This window comes from Hyaena hyaena, unplaced genomic scaffold, assembly GCF_003009895.1.
Source record: "Hyaena hyaena isolate Hyena2069 unplaced genomic scaffold, ASM300989v1 scaffold_5, whole genome shotgun sequence".
Taxonomy (NCBI): domain Eukaryota; kingdom Metazoa; phylum Chordata; class Mammalia; order Carnivora; family Hyaenidae; genus Hyaena; species Hyaena hyaena.
Genome location: NW_024080637.1, coordinates 5,937,668 through 5,963,579, shown reverse-complemented (window position 1 = coordinate 5,963,579; position 25,912 = coordinate 5,937,668). Strand labels below are relative to the sequence as shown.

Below are 25,912 nucleotides of genomic sequence, written 5' to 3'. Positions count from 1 at the left end.
GCGCCACTGGGGCGCGGGCACGCCACAGGTCTCCGGGGACTCACAGGTCACAAGGCGGGGTTGCCGTGGCAGCGGTGGCCGCAGGCGTCAGCGGAAGGAGTCCCTCGGCGGGCCCGCCAAGCACCTCGCCTGGGGGCGCCCGAGCCATGGGCACCAAGTGGTTCAGCGGGGCGCCCTTCGGGGTGCAGAGCCACAGGTGGGGCCACGGAGGCGTGGCTGGAGCCTGGGAGAGGAGGGAGCGACGGGAGGGAGCCTGGCTGCGCGGGGAGGGGGCGGGCGGGGAGAGGAGGGGATGGCGACCTTCACTGCCCGTCACACCTGCCGTCACACCTGCCGCACTTCTCTGCCCAAAGCTCTTTCAGCATCTTTAAGTGATTTGAAGGCGTTTCAAGAACAGCTCCTGTGGGCCGGGCTCAGAGAGGCCAGGCGGAGGGTAGGAGGCCGCTCAGCGTCAGGTGGTGGGCAGGGTCTCAGCCCAGCTGTCCTTCATTCACACCTTTACGTGACTTCACACGTGCGGGGCACAGGTCTAGCATCTGGGCACACAACAGTGAGCAAACAGCAAACTCTGGACTCAGGAGTGCGCATTCTTGTGGGGAGGGGTGGTTGGAGCGGGTCATAAACCAAAAAGAAAACTATAGAAAATGTTGGAGAGTGGGAAGGGCTATGCAGAAGTAGCAAGATGCGAGGAGGGCCCGGCAAGGGACAGAGGGGGGACAGAGGGGGGACAGAGGGGAGAGAGGGGGACTGAGACGATCAGGTGACTTTTGAGTAAAGGCTTCCATCAGAAGGGAGGGGACCAGGCAAGAGTGGAGGGAGAAGCAGGAAGCACAGAGACCCTGAGGTGGCAGCAGCACCGCTCAGGCTCCACCCACCAGCCCCTCTGGGAACCCAACATCCCACGCCCCGCCCCCCTGCCCCCCAGAACTACCCACACCAGGACCCAGTGCCAGGCCTTGAGCTCTCTCTCTCTGGGCCTCTGTCCCTCCCTAGGTTTTTTTTTTTTTTTTAAGTTTATTTTATTTATTTTGAGACAGGGAGAGGGAGGGGCAGAGAGAGAACTCCAAACAGGCCCCACGCTGTCAGCACAGAACCCCACACAGGGCTCCATCCCACAAACTGTGAGATCATAACCTGAGCTGAAATCAAGAATCGGAGGCTTAACCGACTGAGTCCCTTCCCACGCCCCCCCCCACCAAGGTTTGACGTCTCTGCCGTTTACCCCAATAAGAAGAAACTCAGCACCTTCACGGAGGCCCCCTACTCCAAGCTTCATTCTGTGGAAACGGTGAGTCTCCCTCTGCCCCTCCAGGTCCCTCGCCACGGAGGAGGAGCTGAGCTGTGTCAGGGCCCTGCTGACACCTCTCCAGGCCCTCAGTCTGGAGCACAGAGCTTGGTTCAGAGCTGGGGCCTCAGCTGTGTTGATAAACGCCGGACTGTGGTGAGAACAGTGTGGGTCGGGGCGATGGAGACCTGGGTGCCATCTCTTCTCAACTAGCCGTGGGCTCTGGAGGAGGGGCTGCCCCTAAGTGTAGGGGGAGAGCACTGACAGAGGATGTTGTGATTGTACCTTGAGCACCACGCCCCTCGGTGCCAGGTTCGGGACCGCGGGTGGGGGGCCCCAGCCTGCCCAGCCCCCGGTGGGAGAGAGGACTCACTGTGCAGGTGGACTGGTGTGCCTGTCCTCTGACTCAGTCCCACATAGGCCCAGGAACCTACGGCTACCAGGAGACCTGCTTCAGCAAGAAGAAGCTCAAGCAGGAGGTGGGCACAGGCTGGGCCCGGGCCCAGGAAGCCACCCGGCTGACCCGGCTGCCCCACTTCCAGTACGAGGCCATCATGCGAGAGAAGCAGTCTCAGGTGAGTCCCCCCAGGCAGTGTTCCTCCTGGACGGGGTGCCGCCCCTCCTCCAGACTCCCTCCCACGTGGACGTCCCCTGGGTTCAAGCTGTCACCGTCTGCTTTCTTCTCTCGGGGCAGAAGGAGAAGCTGGGGCCCGGCTCCTACAACCTCAAAGACTTCTTAGAGGAGCTGCAGAAGAGACCGTGCAGCACCCGGGGGCTGCTCAGCTCGGGGGAGACTCGCTTCCGAGGGCTCATTGGGGTAGGTGTCCTCCCGCCCTGCGCCCTGGCTGCAAAGCATGTCGCCTTGTTGGTGCTGGATGCGCCCCTCCTGCACGCCCCCTCGCCAGCCTTGGCCAGCCTCTCCTTGGGGGCCCCCCAGCCCCTCTGCTTTCTGGTACCGCAGCGGCGAGCCCAGGGCTGTCCTATATTCCGGGTCTGTCTCCCCTGCTAGGACCAGGAGCTACCTGCTGGTGGCGATGGGTCTGGTTCATCTCTGAGTCCCCAGAACAGAGCCCAGCATACATTAGGTGCTCAGCAAACTCATCCATCTATATATCCATCCGTCTAGCCAGCAAACGATGACTGAGCCCCCGCTAAGCACCCTGCCCTGTTCTCAGGCCTCGGGATCCAGCAGCCGGAAGCCCCGGCCCTCCTGGAGCTGGTGCCCTAGTGGAAGAAACGACAGTACAGAGAAGCAACTCATACATGATCAGGGCCGTGGGGGGAAATGAGACAAGGAAGGGATACAGACAGAGTGATGGAGGTATAATTTGTAGGGTGGTCCGGGAAGACCTCTGGGTGGAGGTGACGTTTGAGCAATACCTGCAGGAAGTGAGCGACTGAGGCTCACAGCTGCAGGAGAGCGTGCCAGGGGGCAGCAGGCTTAGGCCCTGAGCTGGGCCACTGGGGGTGGGGCCGGGGGGGTGGGGTGGGGGGATGGCGAAAGGGGACCGGCGGAGAGATGGCAGAGGAGTGAGGGCCCAGGGCAGGACCTGGCGGCAAGGTGGGGGCCTCAGGGTTGATCCCACCGGGAGGACTGTGGAGGGTTTGGACAAGGGGAGGGCCTCGATTACATTTTCAGAGGAGCACCCTGCTTGTAGGGGGGAGGGGTGGAGGCATCCGGATGGGAGGCGATGGCGCTGAGGGGTAGAGTGGCGTCTGCGTGGGTCTGGATGATCGTCCCATGTGGGGAGAACACTGAGCGGGGTTCAAGCTCAGCAAGGGCATGAGGGAGAAGGCAGAAGTCATCCGGTCTGCCCGGAGTGCGCACTGTGGTTGGAGCACCCCTCCTCCCTGGCCTGGCGCTCTCTGCCCTGGATGTTCTTGTCCTTCTTCCAGCTCCTCAACTGGGGCTTTCCTCCCGCCATTCCCTCTGCCAGAAATGCCCTTCCCCCCCTCCCCTCCCCCAGCTGCCCCTGGGTCTAGGGAATGCCCACTCAGCCCTCAGCTGTCAGCTCCAAGGTCACTTCCTCCGGGAAGCCTACCTGACCCCCACCAGGTGACAGACATCTCCCTTTCACAGGAGTCCTGATGGTGCGTTGTGTTTCATGTTTCTTCCCCACTGGACGTCAGCCCCTGAGGGCGGACCACATCTGCGGGGCTGGCTCACCGCAGGATTCCCGGTTCTTAGCAGGGCCTGGCACGTAGTGGGCACACAGCCAGCATCTGTGGACTCAATAAGTGCACACATGCTTACTAAGTACTTGGTGTTCCCAAACAGTCTAAGTATTTACAGCCACTCCAGATGAGGCCCCGGAGGCTCAGAGAGGATAAATATTTTGCCTCAAGCCTCACGACTGGCAAGCAGGCAATGTCCAACCCTTTTTCCTACCCCTTACGGCTGCAAAGCTGACTCTTTGCCTCTTTAGGTGCAGAAGCTATAACTGCAGTATAGGGTGAGGGGATGCCTGGAGGCGTTGAACACTGAGTCATTACCTAAGGTCATAATAGCTGACGCTTAACACAGTACTTGCCACGTGCTGGGTGCCGTCCTAAGCACTTGCGTGTACTAATTAATTTAATCCTCACAACCATCCCCCCCTCCCCAAAGTAGGCACTATTCATTATCTCACTTTACAGATGAGAAAACTGGACAACAGAGAGGTTACGTAACTGCCCAAGGTCACAGAGCTGCGGAGTGGCACAAGCAGGATTTGAATCTAAGGTGTCCACACATAGTCCCTGCAGTTTACACATAGGTCGGCTCCCTTGGTCTTTCTTCCTTGGCTGTCCCTGGAGGATGGAGTCTAATGTTAGAACCCAGCCCAGATGGCAGCAGAGGAATAAGTCTGATGCTTCCTTCCTGTGCCCCCCTCCACTGGGGCATCTGTGAGTGCTGGCTGAGCAGGGGAATGGTCCCACAGCCTGGGCCTTGCTTCCAGCTGGATCTTCGTGCACTTTGGCCCCGTAGCTGCTCCAGCGGGCCCTGCAGGATTTCTCTGAGACACTGTCCTGGGCTCAGGGCTAGACAGTGAGCACAAGGGGCGACACTGCTCCAGGGGCTGCAGAAGGCAGTCCGGGCAGCTTCTGTTCCAGACTTGCTTCTTCAGCCACCTTCTTGCTGTGAGACCTGGGCTGGGATCCTGATGGCCTCCTCTGTCCTCTGGTCCCTCTAGCTATCCGCCCCCCCCCCCCACTTGTGCAGGGTGCTGACCCCTCCAGTGGCATTGCCAAAGCTGTGGGTGCCTTCTTTGGGGCCCCGTGAATCTTTCCCCAGAGAGGATGGAGCTGTCAAACCCCAACCCTGCAAGGGCAAGGCCTCCTCTGGTTTCTGAATCCCATCCACCTCTGGCACTGGGTGATGCCACCGCCCCCTCCCTCAGTGCACTGTCCCCTCCCTTGGCTCTGGGGACGCTAGGTCTGCAGTTCTGGAGTTCTTCTGCCAGCCTCCCTCCTGGCTCTTCTCCCCTCGCTGCCCCCCCCCCCACATCAGCATCTCCCCCAGCCCCACTCTTCTCCAGTAATGGCCCCATCAGCTGCCAGAGTCAGAAACCCAGCGACTCCTTTTCCCCACAGTCCCTGGGGTCTGTGCTTTTGCCTCCTGTCTGCCTCCTGTCCCCCACTGCCTCTGCCCTGGCCCAGGCCACTGCCCCTTCCCCACCCAGGGGTGGCCTCTTGCCAATTTCCTGGTCTCCTACTATTGCCAGAATGGTCTCCTTAGGGGCCATCATGCGTCAGAATCAGGTCTGAACATCTTCAAGCTCCTCCTCACCCTCTTCACAGAGGCTGCTCTCTGTCGGAACTGGCACTTCTAGGTTCCCTTCTGAGGTGTACCCAGGCTCATGGCCCTCCCGCCCCTGGTGCCTATGCAGGGCCGGGGAAATAGCTCAGAAAAGAGCATGGATTTTGCAGTTGGAGCCCTGGAGGCTGTTCCTTTCCAGAGGTAGGACCTTGGACTTGAGATGTGACTCTCCAAAACTCTGTTTCCCCATCGGTTAGCTGCAGATGGTGCTGACCGGATCTCACTGGGTCACCTCCAGAACCAAATGCTGAGGCTTCTGAAGCACCTAACGCACTGTGCAGGGCCCTGGCTCCCTACCTTGGGGGCCTTCTGAATACACCTGGAAACCCTGGGCCCTGGAAGGAGGAAACATGCAGTCCCGTCCTCTGAGGGCAAACAGATCTGATGCCGCAGTGGGCTGCTTCCTCTCGGGTGGAGCTCCCTGCCCACCTCCAGCCTACCAGGTAGGGCTGCTTCTCTGGGGCTGCTTCCTGGCGGAGATGGGCAGGGCGGAGCCATCTGTGGGACTGCAGCGGCCTCGTGTGGCCACAAGACGCATTGCGGCAGCAAACGTTCCAGGTCTCTATCCAAGGACCAGCTCCCCTCACCAACCCACCCATCCACCTACATTGCAGGGTGGCTCTGCTCACTCCACCCACAGAAACCATACTTTCAACCCTGTCAGTGGGGCCCCCAGATTCTCATTCTATCCCCAATTCTCAACCTCTCCTACCTCCTCCTCCAGACCCCCAAGATAGGCACCCCACCCTGACTCACATGTCGGTGCCCACTATGGGCTGAGCACTGTGCTAGAGGTTTTATAGACTTTTACTTTCATCCTAATTACCCTGGAAGAAATGTATTGCTATCTCCAAGTTACAAATGTGGACTGTGAGACTCAGAAGGACTGAGTGGTATGCCCCAGGTCACTCTGCTGTGAGGCAGCAGAGCCAGGACTCGAACCCGGGACTCCAGATCCTTCCAGGTTACAGCACTGTTCATAGCACAGTGAGAACCCCATTAATGCAAATGCAGGGCTATAAAGCAGGCGCCACAGATGGCATTTCCGAGATCACCAAAGCCAGCAACTGTCTGGGGTGATGGGGAAGGAAGGCTTCATTCCTGGGAGAGATGACATTTGAGCTGGCATTGCAGAGTTAGAATTTTCCAAGGCAAAGAGGGCAGGAAGAGCCTTTTGGGTGGTGGTAACAATACGTGCAAGAAAGGCAAGGAGGATGGCAGAATGGCTTGTGTTTGGTGAACAGCAAGGAGCCCGGTTCAGCTGGAGTATGGGACGTAGGAGGGGAGTAGTATGAAGTAAGTGGGACAGGCTGATGGCACTCTGGGGAAGAGTGTGAGCTTGAAACTGAAGGTCTGAGCCATGAAGTTGTGTCGAGATCCACCATGTTGTGTGTTGGGGGGCAGTTAACACACAGGGGCCCTGAACATCCTGTTCCCCTCCCAGGGCTTCTCTTCTTCAAACTCAGCATAAGGAGTGGGATCGATGACCTTTATTTCCCTCCCTCCCTGCCCCCACAGAACTACTATCCAGGCCCTGGAAATTACGGGGTGAAGGGTAACCCATACACCACGCTGGAGGAGAAGGCCCAGAGCCGTTCCCAGGGCCTCATGTGCAGGATGACCAGCAAGCCACCCCCCTTGGTTCATCAGGTACTCTCCCCACCCAACCTGGCCAGGCCTTGCCCAGCTTCCTGCACAGTCCTAGTGGGGAGGGGAGACTCCCAGGGCAGATGGGGAACTGAGACCCTGGGAGGCGATGGGCCTCCTTCAGCACTTCAGGGACTGCCACCTGGGTTCTGTTCTAGGGGAGTGGCCTGGCGCCAGGCACCTACTCCTTAAAAAGTGGCATTGAGACCTACCTGGCACAATCCACGGGCACCCGCGGCCCCTACGACATTTTTTCCGGTGACCGAAGCAAGCCCCAGCCTTATGGACATTACTCTGTGCAGGTATGCACCCGGGCGAGGCACGGAGCATGCGCTCGCCCGCAAGGTGGCAGGCGTCACTATCGGCCCTGGGAGCACCGCCACCCTGCGTGCCCTGCCCCCACACTGCTCACTTCACCCCCACAGCCTGTGTTAGATGGGGACGTGAGGAGTCACGATGCCAGGACTGCGTGGGAGACTGGCCACAAGGCCTGCAGGGACCTTGACCGCACAGGTCTGGGCGCCCTGTTATTTTGGAAGCACTTCCCACGCATCACGGGCCCATTGCAGTTGGCTTTGCTAGCGGCAGCTAACAAGCCAGAGGCTGGGAGGATGGGGAAACTGAGGTAGAATTTTAACCTGACGCCCGCTTCCTTTCCCATCATGCTCCTGTCGTGTGATCCATAGCACACCGGGCTTTGCTTTCTTCCAGTTTCATAGCAATTGGAATTAACTATTTGTCCAATTACCTGTTCGTTTCGTCACCCCTGTGCATTCACCTGGTGTGTACTTTTGGGCCAGGTGGTAGTCATGGGGGTGACTGCCCCCTGTGGCACTTATTCTCCAGTGGAAAAGGACACACAATCATGGGTAAAATCAACAGAACGTGCCAGCAGGTGGGTAACACTCAGGCGCTAGGATGGGACGGTGGAGGGAAAATGGTAACATACTTTGGACCAGGCTTATAGCTGGGGAATGAGCCCTCCAGCCTTCCCAATGTCCCCATGACCAGGCACTGAAGCGGGCCTGTCCAGCACAGCAGGGGCCTTGGGACCCTCCACAGGTCCTATGGCCAATTCCTGATTGGCCCAGTGCCCAGGCCACATACTAATATTTTCTATTATCTACAAGTAATAGACTTTATCTTTAAGAGCATTTTTAGGCTTACAGCAAAACTGAGCGGGAAGTACAGAGTTCCTACACACCCTCTGTTCCCCCTCTGTTCCCCCTCCACGCACAGCCTCCCCCACCGGCAACACCCCACCCCTGGAGTGGCAATCGATGAACCCCGACTGACGTCATTATCAGCCAAAGTCCACAGTTAGGGGTCACTCTTGGCATTGTGTATTCTACAGGTTTGGGCAAACGTACCCACCATTCTGGTATCACACAGAGTAGTTTTGCAGCCCTAACCGTCCTCTGTGGTCCCCGGTCACAGTGGTTTTTAAAAATTTGGACGATCTCTCCTGCGGAGAACAGTGCGCCTGCTGCAGTGTATGCCCTTGAAATGAGGAGATGAAGGAATGGCAAACAGCGCAAGCTAAGGGGTGGGCGTGGCTTGGAGGCGAGGGTGCGGGGACCCTCAGAGTCCCAGTCCCCGGGAGGCAGGGGGGAGAGAGTACTGCCTCCTGGTGTGGCCACCTGCTATTCTCTGCTGCTGAGGGTTTTCCTGGCATAACAGACACCATTTGTTTGTTTGTTTGTTTTCTTTTCTGTTTCTCAGAAAAAAAAGCCCAGGGAGCTGATGAACTTCACGAGCTTCGTGGAAGAACTTAACTCACGTCACAACAAGAAGCGTGGGTTTTTTTCGAAAATTGCTCGCAACCCCGAAACCCCTACGGAGAGGATTTACTGGGCCACCCTTAGCCAGTGCCCCCGAAAACTGGTCAGTGTTCCCCCTGGGCTGCCTGCCTTCTTCTCTGGGGAGGCGACTCTCCATGGGGCAGGCATGGGGTGGGGCTGGCTCTTTGAGGGCAGAGCTCAGCCTGGGGGTGTCGGACCCACCCGGTTGCCAGTCCCCAGTCCCGGTCTTGCATGTACCTGTCATGCTGAGTTAAGTCCCTCCCACTCTCCGAGGCTCAGTTTACTTGCTTGACCTCTGGGCATAACTTGAGAGTCAGAGATTAAGGATCAGAGCTGGCAGCGTGAAGCCTAGAACCTGAGAAGTGCACTCTCTCCCCGGGAGAGAGGCCAAGGGGACGTGGGGCAGGGCGGAGCCCGAATAAGGGGTCTGCTCCAACAGAGACTGCATACCTGCTCCCCCTGAGGGAATGGTGGGCTCCTCTCTGGGGGTGTGGCAGCCAGTGACCTGGAGAAGCCTCCACCTCCCACATGCAGGGCCTGCCCTGTCCGCGCCCCCCCCCCCCGTCCCCACCATCCCAGAGAACGGCTAGGGGCTTGGGACGGAGTGGGGGTATGGATGAATGAAACAGGCTGCTACCGTTTCCTGCATGCCTGCTCTGGGCCAGGCATCTTCCAGCACCCCAAAGTAGGAGTTATCATTTGCATTTCACAAGAGGAAACTGAGGCCCAGAGATGGGAAGGGATTTGCCCAGGCCCCCGGCAAGTGTGAGAAGGAAGCCATCCCGTCTGGCTCCAAAGTCTGGGTGGCTTCAGCTTTCCAGGCGGGAAGAGCCTCTATGGACCTGTCAGACCGTGTGTCCCCTTGGGAACCTGGAAAGAGGTGTCAGGCTGATGCGTGGGCTTAGAGTGGGTGACATGTGTTTTGAGGGCCCCTCCACCTCCCGAGGATGGGCTCCTGGTGAGTTGGAAGGGGGCTGGGTAACCCCCTCGCTATTTTTGGCTCAAAGTCCAGGGCTGTGTGGGAGGATGGGGTCGGTCGTCGGGAGCCCTCACCTGTCCTGGCCCCAGGCTGACCACTGCCAGACCCCCTCCAGCTTTCAGCCTTCATTTCTAACCCCTAGGCCACGTCTGGTCCTGGTTCGTGGCTTCCTCCAGAGAAGGAATGCAGGCAGGTCAACCAGCCACCATTCCTGCTGTCTTCCAAGCGTCTGGGAATAAAGGCCTACCAGATGATTCTGGGAAGCTGGGTGAGTAGGCAGGGGGCTGGGGAGGGGGGGTGGTTTAGATGGTGATGGCCATGGAACCTTCTCCTGCCTCTATGGGGCACGCCCAGGCCTCCTTGCTTCCAGGAAGCCATGCTCTTCGGGAGCCTGAGCCCGCATCCTTCTCCCCAGGGGCAAACACCCGTTCCTACAGTCTTATTTCTCTAAGGCAATGGCTTCCAAACTTGAGTGGGCATGAGCAACCCCTTGGAGGGCTTGTCAAAGCCAGACTGCTGGACTCCGTGTCAGACCTGGTAACCTGTAGGGGGGCCTGGGTATTCGCATTTCTAGCAAGTTCCCAGGTGCTGCTGCTGCTCTGCGGACCACACTTTGAGAACCACATCACCCCAGAGCCAGCTCACGCGCTTATTTTCCCAGGGGAATGCTCCCTCCATCCTCCCGGGGCCTCAGGGGCGGCTTGTGGACTTGGTTGAGCAAAGACCCCTTCTGTCACCAGCCCCTTCCCCCCGTGGTGGCCGTCCCCGACGTGTGTGATAGAACTTGTAGTGTTCTTGTAAAATAGCCACTAAGTTCTTGGGTTTTGTGCACATGCCTTCTTTTTTTTTTTTTTTTTTTTTAAATTTATTTCTAGGAGAGAGAGATAGCGTGAGCAGGGGAGGGTCAGAGAGAGAGGGAGACACAGACTCTGAAATAGGCTCCAGGCTCCGAGCTGGCAGTCAGCACAGAGCCCGACGCGGGGCCCGAACCCACGAACCGCGAGATCATGACCTAAGGGAAAGTCGGACGCTTAACCGACTAAGCCACCCAGGCGCCCCTGTGCACATGCCTTCTTAAGGCATATCCATTGGATATGGACCTCGCTCTGTTTCTTACTCCTCCTGCCCTTCAGTTTCCAAGTGTACTTTTTTTCGGGTTCTAATAATCAGACAGAAAAGTTCATTAATCCTAAGTGGACAGCCCCAAGGATTGTCACCAAATGGACGCATCCACGTAACCAGCCCCCAGAGTGTTGAAGAGCACATTTCCAGTGCCCCCAAGCCCCCTTGACCCACACCTCCCTCCCCACCAGGTGACCCCATATTCACTTCCAGTAGCAAGGGGTAGTTGTGCCTGGTTTTGAACCACTGTTTTAAGTATGTCCTGGGTTATCCGGGGAGAACATTTAGCTTGTAACTTACCTGCCTTCCCACGATGCCCCCATCACCTCCTCCCGCACCCCCACACCTGGGCTCTCCCTCCTCCACCCCACCTGCTCACTCCCAGCACGACAGCGTGGCCTCCACTGTGCCCACACCTTGTCACCCTGCCCAATTCCTTCTGGGGAGGACCGGCAGGTCTGCCCTCCGCAAGCCTCTTTTCCTCGCCCCATGCCTGCACTTCCCACAGGAGAGAGGTCTTCACTTGGGGACCCCGGCTAAGGTGTCACGGACGTCATTGTCATAGGGCTGTCTTTCCCTGTGTGTCTCTTCTGGAAGGACACTGGTGTCATTGGGTTCAGGGCCCATCACATGGTGCCTCATCCTTACCAATGACAGCAGCAGCCGTTTCCAGATAAGGTCGCACGCTGAGGTCTTAGGGGCTGGACTTCTGCCTGTCTCTTTGGAAGATGCAGTTCAGCCCCTAGCAGATGGAGTGGGGAGCGGCGTGGGGAGAGCCAGGAGGCCTGAGTTCACGCCACCCTCTCCCCCTGCAGAACCCCGTAGGTGTGGGCCGCTACCTCAACACCTGGCTGATGGAGACGAAGGACCGACGACAGCGGTACCGGTCCCTGTACCTGGGTGGATCCAAGCGCTACCCCTCAGATCTGGCCCGGGACAGGCTCATGCAGTGAGTGCCCCTGCAGCTCCCGCAGAGGGCCAAGGGCTTCCTCTGGGGTGGGCTGGGGTTCCCTCCTCCCCCACCCTCCCCGCCCACCACCTTGTGCTTGCTTCCCTTGGGAACACAGCTGCTGCCCCTAGAGCCGTTCAAACAGGGAGGCAGCGGAGCACGTTCAGACCCTGGCCCTGCCCGGCTGCCCGGCTGTGTGCGGCGGGGCCCGGGCCTTAACTGCGCTGAGCCTTGGTTCCTTCAATGGTCCGAGGAGCGGAGGACAGTGGAGCCCCACCTGAGGTACTCTCTAATGCTCCTGGTCAGGAAAAGGGACGCAGCACTAACTCCTCCACTCACGACCTGCACCATCTAGGCACTGCCTTGGGTGGCTTCGCCACACGGAATCTCAGTTTCTTGATGTCCACGATGGGCTTGGTAAAACTGGTCTTAGGAAGCTTGTGAAGCTGAAGATAAAAAGGTGCTGCAAGTGTCGTGGCTGACTGTAAGCAGTTTGCAAATGCTAGCTGCTGCCATATTTTATTAACCGGAGAGGCCATTGGTTGCCACGATGCTCAGAAATGTCAGAATGTGAATAAACACACGCTCTAGATGATTTTGTTGTGGGTGAGGGCACGAGGGACCCGACGGCTTGGGGAAAATGAGCTTTTAAATGCTCATTTTTATCAACATAGTCCTGTTGTGTCTTCCTCCTTGACTTGTGCCCTTGTTTTGGGGTGGGGGCGCTTTTTAAGAGAAGGGAATGAGAGGTAACATTTCTGATAGACTGCATGCCTGAAAAAAACCTTTCTTCCTACCTGCATAACCCATCAGATAGTTTGGTTGGAGGTAAGATTTGAGGTTGGAAACATTTTGCCCTCGGAATTTTGAAGGCTTTGCTCTGTTGCCTTTGAGCTTCAGGCGTGATTGAGGATTCCTGTGCCGTCTGGTTTTGTCTTTTGCATGCAAAGTCTAGAAGCTTCCAGGGTCTTTCCTTTGTCCTTTGCGTGCTGACATTTCATGGTGAAATTTTTGTCTTAAATTGTCCTTATGTGAGTCTATTTTCACCCATGGTTTGGGGTACTTACCAGGGTCTTTCCATCTGGGACAATTACGTGGTGAACATTACTTGCATTTGTGTGTTTGGTAATTTCCTCCCCTCTCTTAGATGAAGGTTGGACATCCTGGTTTGGCACTCTGGTTTGGCTTGTTTTTTTTTTTTGTTTTTTTGTTTTTTTGTTTTTAAATTTCCCATCTCTGCCTTTTCCATCCTGCTCTTTGGTAAATTTTCCCTGTCCTTATTTTTGATCCCTACTACTACCTTTTGAAATTTTGGCTCCACCTTCTTTAGTTTGCAAGAGTTCCTAAATGTTGGGCACCTGGGGGGCTCACTTGTGAAGCATCTGACTTCAGCTCAGGTCATGATCACATGGTTCGTGAGCTCCAGCTCCACTTGGGGTGAGCTCTACTTCTCTCTCTCTCTGTCTCTTTCTGCCCCTCCTGGAATTCTCTCTCTTTGAGCCTTGCTCACTTGCATCCTCTCTCTCTCTCTCTAAAAAAAAAAAAAAAAAAAAAAAAAAATGAGTCCCTGAGTATTGTGTAGAGTGCTTCTTCCCTTCCCCTCCCTTCCCCTCCCTTCCCTTCCCTCCTCCTTGCACCCAGTTCAGTGTCTGTATGCAGTGTGTTCTTTAATCTAAAGGTAACGAGGACAGTGTCCCTTTGGTGTCCTTTTGCTCACAGCGTGCCCTGTGCTTCTTCCAAGTTCCTTATTTCTTTTACTTGTATTGCTGGCATTTAAGAGGAAAGCACTGAACACTGCTGGGAGTGTGGGTGGAGCCTGTCAGTTGGCGGCTTCACGGGAGGGATTAGATGGAGGTCTAGTCATCTTTTGGAGGGCCCTCAGTGTCAGTGTTTCTAGATGCTGTGGGACCATTTGGCTTCTCTAGAAAAGGATCCTGCATCCTGGGCTGGGGGAGTGGTTGCTTGTGTTTAGGGGGAGGAGGCAGCGGGATCTCAAGCAGTTATGGATTTCTACTCCCTCTACTCTGACTTGGGTGCCTGTCTGTGCATCTTGCACTGTGCCGGGTGGGCGAGGAGTGAGGTGTATGTCTGTGTGTGTATGTAATTTTCCCTCTGTTTTCAACCATCAGACCTGCGCCTCCGATGAGATACTGGCGTTGCCAATTCCTGGGTCTCTCTGGGATCTGTGGTAGGAGCCGACAGGTGTCTCGTTGGCTCCCCCTATTGCAAGTGGCTTGCTCCATTTCCCCAAAATAAAACCACGTTACACCTCTTGTCCCCTGATACCAGCCTCTCCCTTTCTTGTTTGTCTATCTTTAAGAAACATTCTGTATAGTCCTTTTAGCAGATTGCAGAAGAGAGTAGAGAGAAATGCATGGATTCATCGCTTTGTTTAATTGAAAATCAAGTGCAACACTTCAGGGGCACCTGGGTGGCTCAGTCGGTTGAGCGTCTGACTCTCAATTCCGGCTCAGGTCATGATCTCATGATTTGTGGGTTTGAGCCCCGCATCATGCTCTGTGCTGAGAGCATGGAGCTTGGGATTCTCTCTCTCTCTCTCTCTCTCTCTCACTCTCTCCCTCCCTTTCTACCCCTCCCCAGCTCATGCTGAGTCTCTCTCTCAAAATAAATAAATAAAATAAATAAATAAATAAATAAATAAAATAAATAAATAAAGTAAAAATTAATTAGAAAATCAAATGGAACACTTTGAGTGTGCAAAAGCATTTTCTTGCTCTTTCTAGTCCAGGTGGTTGGGTATTTTATAGGTGTTCAACCAGGACCAGAGAGGGGAGCAACTTGTCCAGGGTCACACAGCGGGTGAGTGATAGAGCTGGGACTCATCTCCAGTCTTTGTTCCCAAGGCAGGGCCCCTCCCTTAAAGCGATGCCCACATGAGGATTTGAGGGTTCTCATGGTTCCTGCCACTCCTCTCTGGCCACCCTGTCAGCAAAGCCCCATTCTATAAACTGCTTGCTCAGCAAAGGCCTACAGGGAAGGGAAGGATGTCCCATCCCCATTAGACTCTCTCCCTGGAACATCTGCCGTCCCCTTGCGTCCAGACTTCCCCTTGACCACTGTAATCACATCCATCACTCAGGTTTGTGAGGTTGTAGGATTTCCCTTCGAATTGTCTGCTCCTTAGCTGTGTGACCTGGGACAAGTTACTTGGAGGGAGACCTTCCTTTGAACAGTGAGAGTGAGCTAAAGAATCCACCTTGGGGCGCCTGGGTGGCTCAGTCGGTTGAGCGTCCCGCTTCGGCTCAGGTCATGATCTCATGGTTCGTGGGTTTGAGCCCCATGTCGGTCTCTGTGCTGACAGCTAGCTACCAAGTCTGGAGCCTGTCTTTGGATTCTGTGTCTCCCTCTCTCTCTGACCCTCCCCTACTCATGCTGTCTCTCTCTCTCTCAAAAATAAAGAAAACATTAAAAAAATTAAAAAAAAAAAAAAGAATCCACCTTGTAGAGTGCACACTCAGGACTAGAGAAGAGGATGTGTGTCTGCAGGTGTTGCTTGGTGGGTAGGCGGCAAGTTCCTCGTCTCTTAGCAGCTGCTGTGCCTTGGCAGAATTCTGCGTTTTAGTTCTAGAAGGGGCACGTTCTTTGCAGAGCCTGGGAATGCACGTCATCCAGGAAAAGGAACTATGGTAGTTTAACCGACCCTCTGCTATCAAAAGCCTAAGGAAAAGCCTCTATGAATAGGGCAATTTGACAAGGATGGGGGAGAAATAGGAGGGCATTTGAGTCCTGAGGGAGGGTGGGGGCTTTTAAAGAAGAGGCCAAGATATTGAATGTGACAGTAAAATTTCCAAGACTTCTCATGAAATCAAGGACAGGACAAGGATGTTTGTGTCACTGGCCCTATTTAGCACTGTCGTAGAGGTTGCAGCAAATGCAATAAGAGAAGAAAAACAAATAATACATATAAATATTGGTAAGGAAGGGCAAATTATCACAATTTATAATGCATTTACCTAAGTCCAAGGGAGTTCATTTTACTTATTTTTATTTTTTTAAAGTTTATTTTATTTATTTTGAGAGAGAGCAAGCATGAGCAGGGGAGGGGCAGAGAGAGAGAGGAGAGAGAGAATCCCAAGCAAGCTGTGAGCTGTCAGTATGGAGATTGACACCAGGCTCAGTCTCACTAACTGTGAGATCATGACCTGAGCTGAAATCAAGAGTTGGGCACTCAACCAACTGAGCCACTCAGGCACTCCCAACAGAGTTCATTTTAAAACTGTAAAGATGCAGGGCACCTGGGTGGCTCAGTCAGTCAAGCGTCCGACTTCAGCTCAGGTCATGATCTCATGGTTCATGAGTTGGAGCCCTGCGTCATGCTCTGTGCTGACAGCTTAGAGCCTGGAGCCTGCTTTGGATTCTGTGTCTCCCTCTCTCTCTGCCCCTCCCCTGTTTGTGCTCTGTCTCTGTCTCTGTCTCTCTCAAACATTAAAAAATTAAAAAAAAAAAACTGTAAAGATGAAGAGTTTCCTCTGGTACTGCAGCCACAATTAATAGAAAACATGAGAGAAAGAAAAGGATCTCATTCTTAGTAGCAATACCAATGATAAAATGCCTCGGATAAACTTAATAAGGTATAGTTAAGGCATACATGAAGAAAAATACAAACCTTTACTAAAAGATGTCAAAAAAGGCTTGAAAAACTGGAGAGAATACCATGTTCATTGATGGAGGAACTCAATATTGGAAAAACAGCAATTCCTCCCCATTGATGTACACACTTAATGCCATTTTACCAAATTTCAGGGGGCTGGTTGGGAGAACTGGCTACATTTATTATAAACTTCATCTGGAAGAGTAAATATATATGAATATTAAAAACAGGAGAATAATCATACTATTAAAAGTATATTTCTGTATGCGTAGACAACACACTCTGGAGAACTAGGCGCCATACTGTTGCTCATGGTTACCTGTGTAGGGCTACCATCGTTTTGCATTACCTTGTTTTATTTCTGAGATGTTTAGATTTGTGAAAATACATGTAACATTTTTATAATCAGGGGGAAAAAAGGCACCTAGGGGACAAGTGCTCTTGAAACAGACTACACAGAAGATAGGTTCTCCACGTAGACCCACCTCCAGCCAAGAGTCACTCTTTGCTTTTCGGACCTCAGTTTTCTCATCTGTAAAAGGGTAATGATATATACCCTACAGGAACATAGTCAGGTTTAATTAAGGCCAATGAATGCTGCTGAATGGAAGCCAACCAGCAGGTCGCTGTGGGTGTCTAATTGTGAGGCTGGTGCATGATTCTCCCTAGGGCTCTGGTTTGGCATTGCCCATGTAAACCTGCCGCTGGGCTCTTTGTTGGGTCAGGAAGACTGTGTCGTAAGGCACAGTAGGGAGGTCATAAGGTGAGATAAAGGATTCCCTTATAACCTCTTTCTTTTTCTCCTTTTGACACAGAGAGTGCGCATGTGCACAAATTGGGGGAGGGAAATTGGGGGAGGGACAGAGAGAGAAGGGGACAGAGAATTTGAAGTGAGTTCTGCACTGAGAGGGGAGAGCCCTACATGGGGCTCAGGGCTTGAACTCACGAACTGTGAGATCATGACTCGAGCTGAGCTGAAGTCAGACATTCAATCAACTGAGCCACCCAGGTGCTCCACTTTTTTTTTTTTAATGTTTATTTTTGAGAGAGAGAGAGAGTGGGGGGGGAGTGCCTGAGAGAGGGGGAGACACGGGATCTGAAGCAGGTTCCAGGCTGTGAGCTGTCAGCACAGAGCCCAATGTGGGGCTCGAACTCATAGAACAGGAGGTCATGACCCGAGCCAAAGTCGGATGCTTAACCCACTGAACCACCCAGGAGCCCCTATCAGTTCTTTCACTGATTCATTTGAAAAGCCTGCTCTGTGCTTGGCTCTATCCTGGGCATGTCTGAGCTGCTGATTGTTTTCAGGTGATTAGAAATAGTCTCTCATCCACTCACTGAGTTTTTCACTTTCTGATTTCCTATTTTAACATATAAGCATTCTTTTTTGATTTCTAAAATGTTCCTTTTAGCAACACCATTTTCTTATTTCATGGACACAATGTTTGCTCCTACTTTGAAGGTATTATTGATTAAGACAAGTTTGCCTGACATCGTCTCCTTTGTTCAAATCCTTTTATTTTTCTGTGAGTTTGTTTTGGCCTCATATTCCATATCAGAGATTTTTCTGAAAATTTTCTGGTATTTCTTGGCTGTGCATTCGTATCTAACTAAAAATCCTACTGAAGGCTCTGGGGCACTTGTGAATTATGGACTTCTCCATAGGCTGGCCAAGCTGGGTATTTTCACGGGGGGGAACTTCAAGGTTAGGGTTGTGAGGTCTTTTGTCTTTTACCTTGGCTGGGGGAAAAAATACTCTTCTGGAGGACCTAAGTCTGGCTGCTAGAGCTCTAAGTGGAAGAGAAGAGCTTTGAGGTCTCGATACTTAGTGGTTGAACTTCCACTTGATTCTGTTTTATTTTATTTTTATTTTTTTATTTTTAAAAATTTTTTAATGTTTTTTATTTATTTCTAGGAGAGAGAGAGAGAGACAGCATGAGCAGGGGAGGGTCAGAGAGAGAGGGAGTGACAGACTCTGAAACAGGCTCCAGGCTCTGAGCTGGCAGTCAGCACAGAGCCCGATGCGGGGCTCGAACCCACGAACCGCGAGATCATGACCTAAGTGAAAGTCGGACGCTTAACCGACTAAGCCACCCAGGTGCCCCTACTTGATTCTGTTTTAAATGTGGTACTCATGACATCACGTGTGCCTGTGTCACCTTGTACAGAGAACCTCTCTGTTTCCAGAGAATAAATTCCCCAGTCTTCATTCATGAAGGACACTCATCTGGCTGCAGAGAGTGGGGAGGGAAACATACTACATAGACTGTCAATCAATAGCCTTATTTTTGGTCTCACCTTCATTCCCATTCCAGAGGGACGTAGTGCTGCTAATTCTCCTGCCTCTGGAGTGAGAGAATTCCTGAATTTATCTCCTACTGGCTTAGGGTTCAGGCTTCTCGGGTCTGCTAAGGTAGTGACTGTTTTTCCATCTGCTTCTTAACTTCCAAAACATCTGTTTCTTTACTGCTGCCACTTCTATTCTTTTTTGTCACTGCGAGGAATATGCTTTTAAATTTTTATTCCTTTACTCTTGTTTTAGTGGGATTTCCGAAGGGAGAAAAATTAATGTATGTATTCAGTTCCCCTTTAAGCATGGGGAAATTTCTGAGTTTCAAAGGTAAAAATAAAAATCTTATAAGTTTCATATTGGAAAAGACCACCTACAACTTAAATAAAAGACAATCAGACAGGTTTGAAGCTTCTCTTCTGAAACAGGGATAGAAAACAGTGTTTAGTGAATTCTCTATCTAGCCAAACTGTCATTCATGTGCAAGGCAAATAGAGGTGCATAAGGATTCAGGATGTATACCAAATGCACCCTTTCTGAAAATATTACTGGGGAAAACACTGTAATCAAGTGAAAAATGAGTTAGCATAGAGAGCTCAAGAAAGGGGAAGACATATGTGAGACTGTATCTGATATATCTGGCTATGACATACCAGATAAATGTAACCAAGAACCAAAAGAAAAAGTGGTAATACAAATATGAAGCAAAGTAGAATTCAAGGCCAGCATAGGAAATGGGACAAAGCTGAGTGACCATGGTAAACAATAAAATCCATAAAGAAGCTATAATAACTTTGAACCTTTACACCCAAAGCAACAATGATGAGTTCCCGCAATCATAATGGGAATTCTAAAGAGACTTATTTAAGAATTTGACAGAGAAGTCTATGTAAATAATTATTTGGGGGATTTGAGTAGGAATATTTTACTCCACATTATTTTGAGATACTCATGGAAGACTTGTAAGAGTTGATCCTTGGGGTGCTTAACCATCCGACTCTTGATTTCAGCTTGGGTCATGATCTCATGGTTCAGACTCTAAACCCTGCTTAGGATTCTCTCTCTCTCTCTCTCTCTCTCTCTCTCTCTCTGTGCTCCACCCCTGCTTGCATGCACTTCTCTCTCTCTCTCAAAATCAAAGTAAACAACAACAAAAAAATTGATCCTCTAAGAAAGCCTCATTAAAAATATCTAAATGTAGGGCCACCTGCGTGGCTCAGTCGGTTAAGCGTCCAACGTCGGCTCAGGTCATGAACTCGCAATTCGAGGGTTCCAGCCCCGCATCGGGCTCTGTGCTGACAGCCAGCTCAGAGCCTGGAGCCTGTTTCAGATTCTGTGTCTCCCTCTCTCTCTGACCCTCCCCTGCTCACGCTGTCTCTCTCTGTCTCTCTCTCTGTCTGTCTCTCTCTCAAAAAAAACAAACCCCCCCAAAAAAAACCCAAAAACAATTTTAAAAAAGTCTAAATTTAAAACATCCTACATAGAAAATTTGAGGTCACTTTTTCTAAACATAGTGCGATGAAACAAAACATTAACAATAATAGTCCCCAAAACCAAGTACTTGGACTTAAGCAGCACACTTCTAAATAGCTCCTGGGTTTAAGAGGAAGTCACGTTGAAAATTACACACTCTTTACAAATTATTTACAATAGAAACTCTATATCAAAATCTATGTGATGTTGTCAAAACATCAGTTGGAGTGGGGCACCTGGGTGGCTCAGTTGGTGAAGCATCGGACTCTTGATTTCAGCTCAGGTCATGATCTCATGGTTCATAGGTTCAAGCCCTGCATCAGGCTCCCGTGCTGACAGTGCAGAGCTTGCTTGGGATTCTCTCTCTCTCTCTCTCTCTCTCTCTCTCTCCTCCCCCCACCCCCCGGGCCTCCCCTGCTCACTCTTACTCTCTCTCAAAATAAACAAAAATTAAAAAACATCAGTGGGCGTAAAACTTATAACTTCAGTTTTTAATATTCACCAAGAAAGATTGAAACCCAAAGAAGCAATCATTTGACCCTAGAGGTTTTTTTAAAAAAATCAAGACACATAAAAATAAAGCAGAAGTCAGGAATGAATGAAGACGATGGAAACTGGGCGTCTGGGGACACTCTCACTGGCTCCCCCCCCACCCCCGCCCCCCTCACCCCCGCCCCCGCCCCAGGGCTGATGGCCTCTTCTTAATCCTTGCCTGCGGCTGGAGAGCACTGGTTGTGATCCTGGGGGTGGAAACGCCCACAAGTCCACAGACGGTGCCTGCTATAGAAGGCAAAGATCAAGGCCGGTGCCATCTTCCCATCTTCCCATCTTATACAGGAGTACGTGAGGCTTGGAGGCATGGAAGTGACCGCCAAGTAAATGCAGGGCTGAAAGCTCCCCTCTGACTCTGGCCATTTGCTTCAGCCTCTCCTCCTGGGTCAGGTGTTGAGAGCAGAACACAGTGGGTCCTCAAAGCACGGGCCGGCCAGGTGAGGAAGGGGGAGTGTGGGAGAGTTGTGAAGTCTGTTTCTAGGATGACAACTAATTCAGTTCACCCTTCACTCCCTAGGCTCACCTGCTTCCTCCCACCAAACCACAGGGTTCTGGGCTTTCAGCCTGGCAGCCTGGGATTTAACTCCCTTGTGGGAAAGGTAGACTTGGTTTTGATTCTTTAGATCTGCGTAGGCAGTAGGTGTTTCATAAGTACGCCTGACTGACCTGACCAATGGATCATATCTTGCCTCTGGCCACCTTTCTGGTGCTTACAATCAGGTCTTTTTTTTTTTTAAACAGATGTCAGATTTTGACGTTCCTTTCTTCCTTCCCTCCTTCCTTCTTCCCTTCCTTCCTTCTTTCTTCCTTCTCTCCTTCGTTCCTTCCCTCCCTCCCTTCCTTCCTTCTTAGAGAGAGAAAGAAAGCAAATGCACAAAGCAGGGGAGAGAGACAGAGAATCTTAAGCACACTGCATGCTCAGTGCAGACCCCAACTGGGGGCTCAGTCCCACAACCCTTGAATCATGACCTGAGCTGAAATCAAAGTCAGACGCTCAACTGACCAAGCCACCCAGGTGCCCCTCTTCCTTCCTTCCTTCCTTCCTTCCTTCCTTCCTTCCTTCCTTCCTTCCTTCCTTCCTTCCTTCCTTCCTTCCTTCCTTCCTTCCTTCCTTCCTCCCTGCCTTCCCTTCCTTTCCTTCCTCCTTTCCTTCCTAGGCTCCACACCCAATGTGGGGCTTCAGCTCACCACCCTGAGATTCAGAGTCGCACACTGTACCGACGGAGCCAGCCGGGCCCCCCGCAGCCAGGTCTAGTTACATCTAGCCCACCCTCTGGCTGTGTGGCCATGAGCTGTGCTCCAGCCAGGCCATACTTTGCCCCACCCTCCATGCTGTGGCCACACTGTGACCAGCTCCTGGAACAGCCTTCCACTAGTTCCTGTCTGGAAAACTCCTATTTACCCTCCACAACTCTGCTTAAATGGGAAGCCTTTCCCGATTTTTCCAGATAGTGTCTCTTTATTCTCAATCTCTTGTGACCCCCAGGGTTGAGGCCCTTTCCTCCTTGTGCTAATTACTTATTCGCATGCTGTGGTCCCTGTAGACACACTTCTTGTTTCTGGAGCTCTGGTGTCTCCCTGGCATGCATGGAAGGAGCTCGATGAATATGTGCTCAGTGGTACAGTACCCGGTGAAGCAGGTGGGTCTGGAGGACTCCATGGAAGGAACACATGGAAACTTCCAGTTTGATTTGGTAGAGGTTTACTTTTCCTTTTAAGCTTGCCTGATATTTGTTTATTATAAAAAATTTCAAATATACAGAAAATTGAAAGGATTTTTACCATGTACACCCATGTATCCACCACTTAGACTGTATCATTCATGCTTTACTCTTCTTGCTTTACAACACCTCTTTCTATCTATCTGCCCCTCTATCCATCTATTGATCATCTTATAATTGAATACATTTCAGGTAAATGGCAGACCTCAGTACACTTCCTCCTGAATACTTCTGCATGCATACTACCTTTTATAGCATTTTATTCTTTTTTAAAATTTATTTTTAATTAAAAACTTCTAAATGCTTATTTACTTATTTATTTGAGAGAGAGACACACACAGAGCATGAGCAGGGGAGGTGCAGAGAGAGAGGGAGACACAGAATCCAAAAAAGGCTCCAGGCTCTGAGCTGTCAGCACAGAGCCCAACGCAGGGCTCGAACTTACAAACCAAGAGATCATGCCCTGACCCGAAGTCGGACGCTTAACCGACTGAGCCACCCAGGGGCCCCTGTACAATGACTTTAAAAGGTAGATATTATTCTCGATGTTTTCCAGTTAAGACAACTGGAATCTGGAGAGAGAGCAGTTTCCTGAAAAGTCGCTGCCAGTCAATGGTGTACGTGCATTCAGGCTTCAAAGATTCACTGGGCAGTTGCTAAGTGCCAGGCACATCTTGGCCGCTGGAACACTGCAGAAGAGAGCCCGGCAGCAGTTCTGCCCCAAGACGGCTCCCAGCTTCACGCAGAAGGCACTCCCTCTTTCTACAGACACAGGGCAGCAGAGAAGGAGAATCAGGACAAGAGGGCCTCAGGACTTTCCAGAATGCTTTCCTCCCTCCTTCCCCATGACCTCCTGGTGGATGAGACCAGGAGGGAAGGCTAAGGAAGAGGAAGTCTTCACTGTGACTTGTCTCCCTGGCCTCACTCCACCTGCCCTCCCCTGATCCATTTTCTTTGACCTCCTTGGCCTTTGTATATGCCACTTTGGTGGGAGATTTGGGAGTTTGGCCTGGAAGAGGGGACTCAGGAGGCTCAGTGTGAAGTCCCCTCTTTCCGCATCCCCACTGCACATTTACTGTGCACCATGGAGGTCTGGTGACTGCCATAGAGACAACATGGCACCAGGGAAAGATAGGGCCTTCAGCTCCAAAGGCAGGCAGTGGGGAGAGGAGGCCATATTTTAAATTTTCCTTTCTTCCTCCTTTTTCCTCGATCTGCCTTTATTCTAGGTAGGGATGGGGAGGGATAGAGGCTGGAGCATATTTCTGAGCTGACAGGCAAGGTAGAAGCAGGTGATTCAGTTGTGAGGTGGTGGAACCCACTCCTTGTACAGGCTGGTGGGGGGGGTCACCCTAGCATAGAAAGAGATTGACCTTGGATGAGGGCAGGAGGTGGGGAAGACCTAGAGATTGAAGAGCCAATCACATTTTTTGCTAGGGGCCAGTTTTTTTTCTCAGAAGAGTCACAGGCAAATGGGGCAAGGGAGAGGGGTTGACCTGGAATCAGGTACATGACAGAGGGCTCAGTAAGATGCTATGGGACCATGGTATGCAGAGGGAGGAGCCAGAGTCTTCCCTGGGAAGGTGGTGCAGAGATGCATTGCGTCCCAGGCTGCCAGCAGTTGCCAGCCTGGGCACGGAGGGGTGGACAAGCCTGGCCTGTTTGGGGGTGGCTGGGTAGCTGGAGGGCAGGACACAGGAGAGGATCTGACAGGTGATGAAGCAAGACCAACTGGTGCAATGGGATTGCGGTGTCTTAATGTAGGCATCTGGCCTTTTTGCAGACAAATACCTGTAATTCAGGTAATCGGTAAGTTTTCCTCAGAGGTCTTTGGAAAGGGCCTCTTGGAAGATGTAATATTGGGGTGGGACTTGGCTTTGCCTCCTCCTTGGCTTCTGCCTCCTCCATATCTCTTCTTTGGCGCCTTAAAAAATGGGTTGCCGGTTTTCTTCTATTAAGTTTCGAGAGTTCTTTATGTATTCTAAGCCTCCATCTTTTTTCAGATATGTGTTTTGCAGATATTTTCTCCCAGACACTCAGAAGGGTTTTAATGGGAAGTAACTCTTGTGTTTAAAAGATTTTTTAAATGTTTGTTTATTTATTTTTGAGAGAGAGAGAGAGAGAGAGCCCAAGTAGCTTTGTGTTTTAAAGATGTGTTCTGTGGCATTGTGGGGTGGGGCAGTGGGAAGGAGATGGAGATAAGTCCATCTTAATGGTCAGGGAAGAGTTGAGGCTCTGAGCCAGGCCAGGGACAGTGGGATGGGGAGGAGTGAAGAGTAAAGACCTCTTTTACCCTGCTGAGCCCTCCCTCCCACCTTCCTTTGACAGATATTTGTGCAGCACCTACCAAGCACCAGGTAACAGTCAAAGCATAGGGGAAATATCCATAAAGAAATCAAAGTCCTGGGGCACCTGAGTGGCTCAGTCATTTAAGCATCTAACTCTTAATTTCAGCACAGGTCATGATCTCATGGTTCATGAAATTGAGCTCTGTGCTGATAGCCTGAAGCCTGTTTGGGATTCTCTCTCTCTCTCTCTCTCTCTCTCTCTCTCTCCCTCACTCTGCTGCTTGTGTGCTCTCCCTCAAAATAAATAAATAAACTTAAAAAGAAAAATAAAAGTCCCACCCTTGTGAAGTTTACATGTTGGTATGGAAGACAGAGAATAAACACATAAGTGTAACATAATGGCTGATAGATGCTGTTTGAAACACAAAGCAAAGTGTTTTTATTGAAATGCCATCTTCCAAATGGCTCTGGGAGTGGAACTAGAGTTCCATGAATGAGAGTCTTCAGGGGTTCCCTTCAGAGGAAAGAATCAGAACAATGCAAGGGTCACTAGACTGAAGTCAGGGGCTCTGCGCTGGAATTCTGGCCCTGACTCTGGCCACCAGGGTAACCTCAGGCAAGTTCTCTCCTCCCTCTGGCCCTCAGTCTCTCTCTCCCTCTCAGGGGTGGGTTAGATGATCTTTCAAACGCTAGGATTTCATATTTGGAGTTCTTAAAAAACCAACTTGGGGGCTCTGATGATCCAAACTGGTTCACAAAACCAGGCTGTTTTGTTTCTGGGGGTCATCAATTTTGCTCTCCTACTCAATACAGGAACCCTTGGGAAGCACAACCAGCGGGTACCTTTTCATCCCCACGGGTGCCCCTCCCAAGGATGGGGGCTCACTTCCTTCCAAAGAACAAGTTTCATTTTCTCTTTCTGTCTTTTTAAAGGGAAAGGATCACACCTTTTACTAAGGGGAGGTGCCTTCCAACGGTGGATTACAATTCAGATCCTACTCCTTAAAGGTGGATATGAAGGACAGCCTGTGATGACCAGAGGACCCAAAAACCTGAAGACAAATTTGGGGATGGGAGTGTAGGAGTGGGAATCTGGGTTGGGGGGGTGGTTCTTGGAGAAAGGACACCTGGGAATGCCTGGAGGGGAAGGATATGGTGGGAACGCTTTTGCTGGAGACATCTACCTGGAGGTCACGTGGTCCCCTGGACAGCTGGGGCCAAATATCTGTTGCTATGAAAGATCAGTTATCCTGAGAATTCAAACTAGCCAGTGACATGAACATGGGAGCCAGGTAGCAGATGGACTAATGGGTGGAATGTGGTTGACACTCTTGGAACCTCTTCTAAACTCAAATTGCTTGACTCTCTGATTATTAAAATCCAAAAAGAGGTG

The 25,912-nt window shown here is 51.7% G+C and overlaps 1 protein-coding gene across 1 annotated transcript; it reads left to right on the top strand.

Annotated features, from left to right (window-relative positions):
* On the top strand, positions 1 to 25,912 carry LEXM (lymphocyte expansion molecule). Its single transcript, XM_039238849.1, has 10 exons — positions 1 to 196; positions 1,201 to 1,288; positions 1,696 to 1,860; positions 1,980 to 2,102; positions 6,603 to 6,734; positions 6,890 to 7,033; positions 8,454 to 8,615; positions 9,655 to 9,780; positions 11,450 to 11,583; positions 25,453 to 25,912. Exons 1-10 carry the CDS (start codon positions 147 to 149, stop codon positions 25,523 to 25,525), a joined length of 1,197 nt encoding a protein of 398 aa, XP_039094780.1. The 5' UTR covers positions 1 to 146; the 3' UTR covers positions 25,526 to 25,912.

Bases quoted from the DNA above. Each gene is read 5' to 3' on its own strand.
- LEXM (XM_039238849.1), top strand. From the start codon at position 147: ATGGGCACCAAGTGGTTCAGCGGGGCGCCCTTCGGGGTGCAGAGCCAC. The intron at 1,289-1,695 runs GTGAGTCTCCCT...CCTCTGACTCAG, and splicing joins AGCTTCATTCTGTGGAAACG to TCCCACATAGGCCCAGGAAC. The intron at 6,735-6,889 runs GTACTCTCCCCA...GTTCTGTTCTAG, and splicing joins CACCCCCCTTGGTTCATCAG to GGGAGTGGCCTGGCGCCAGG.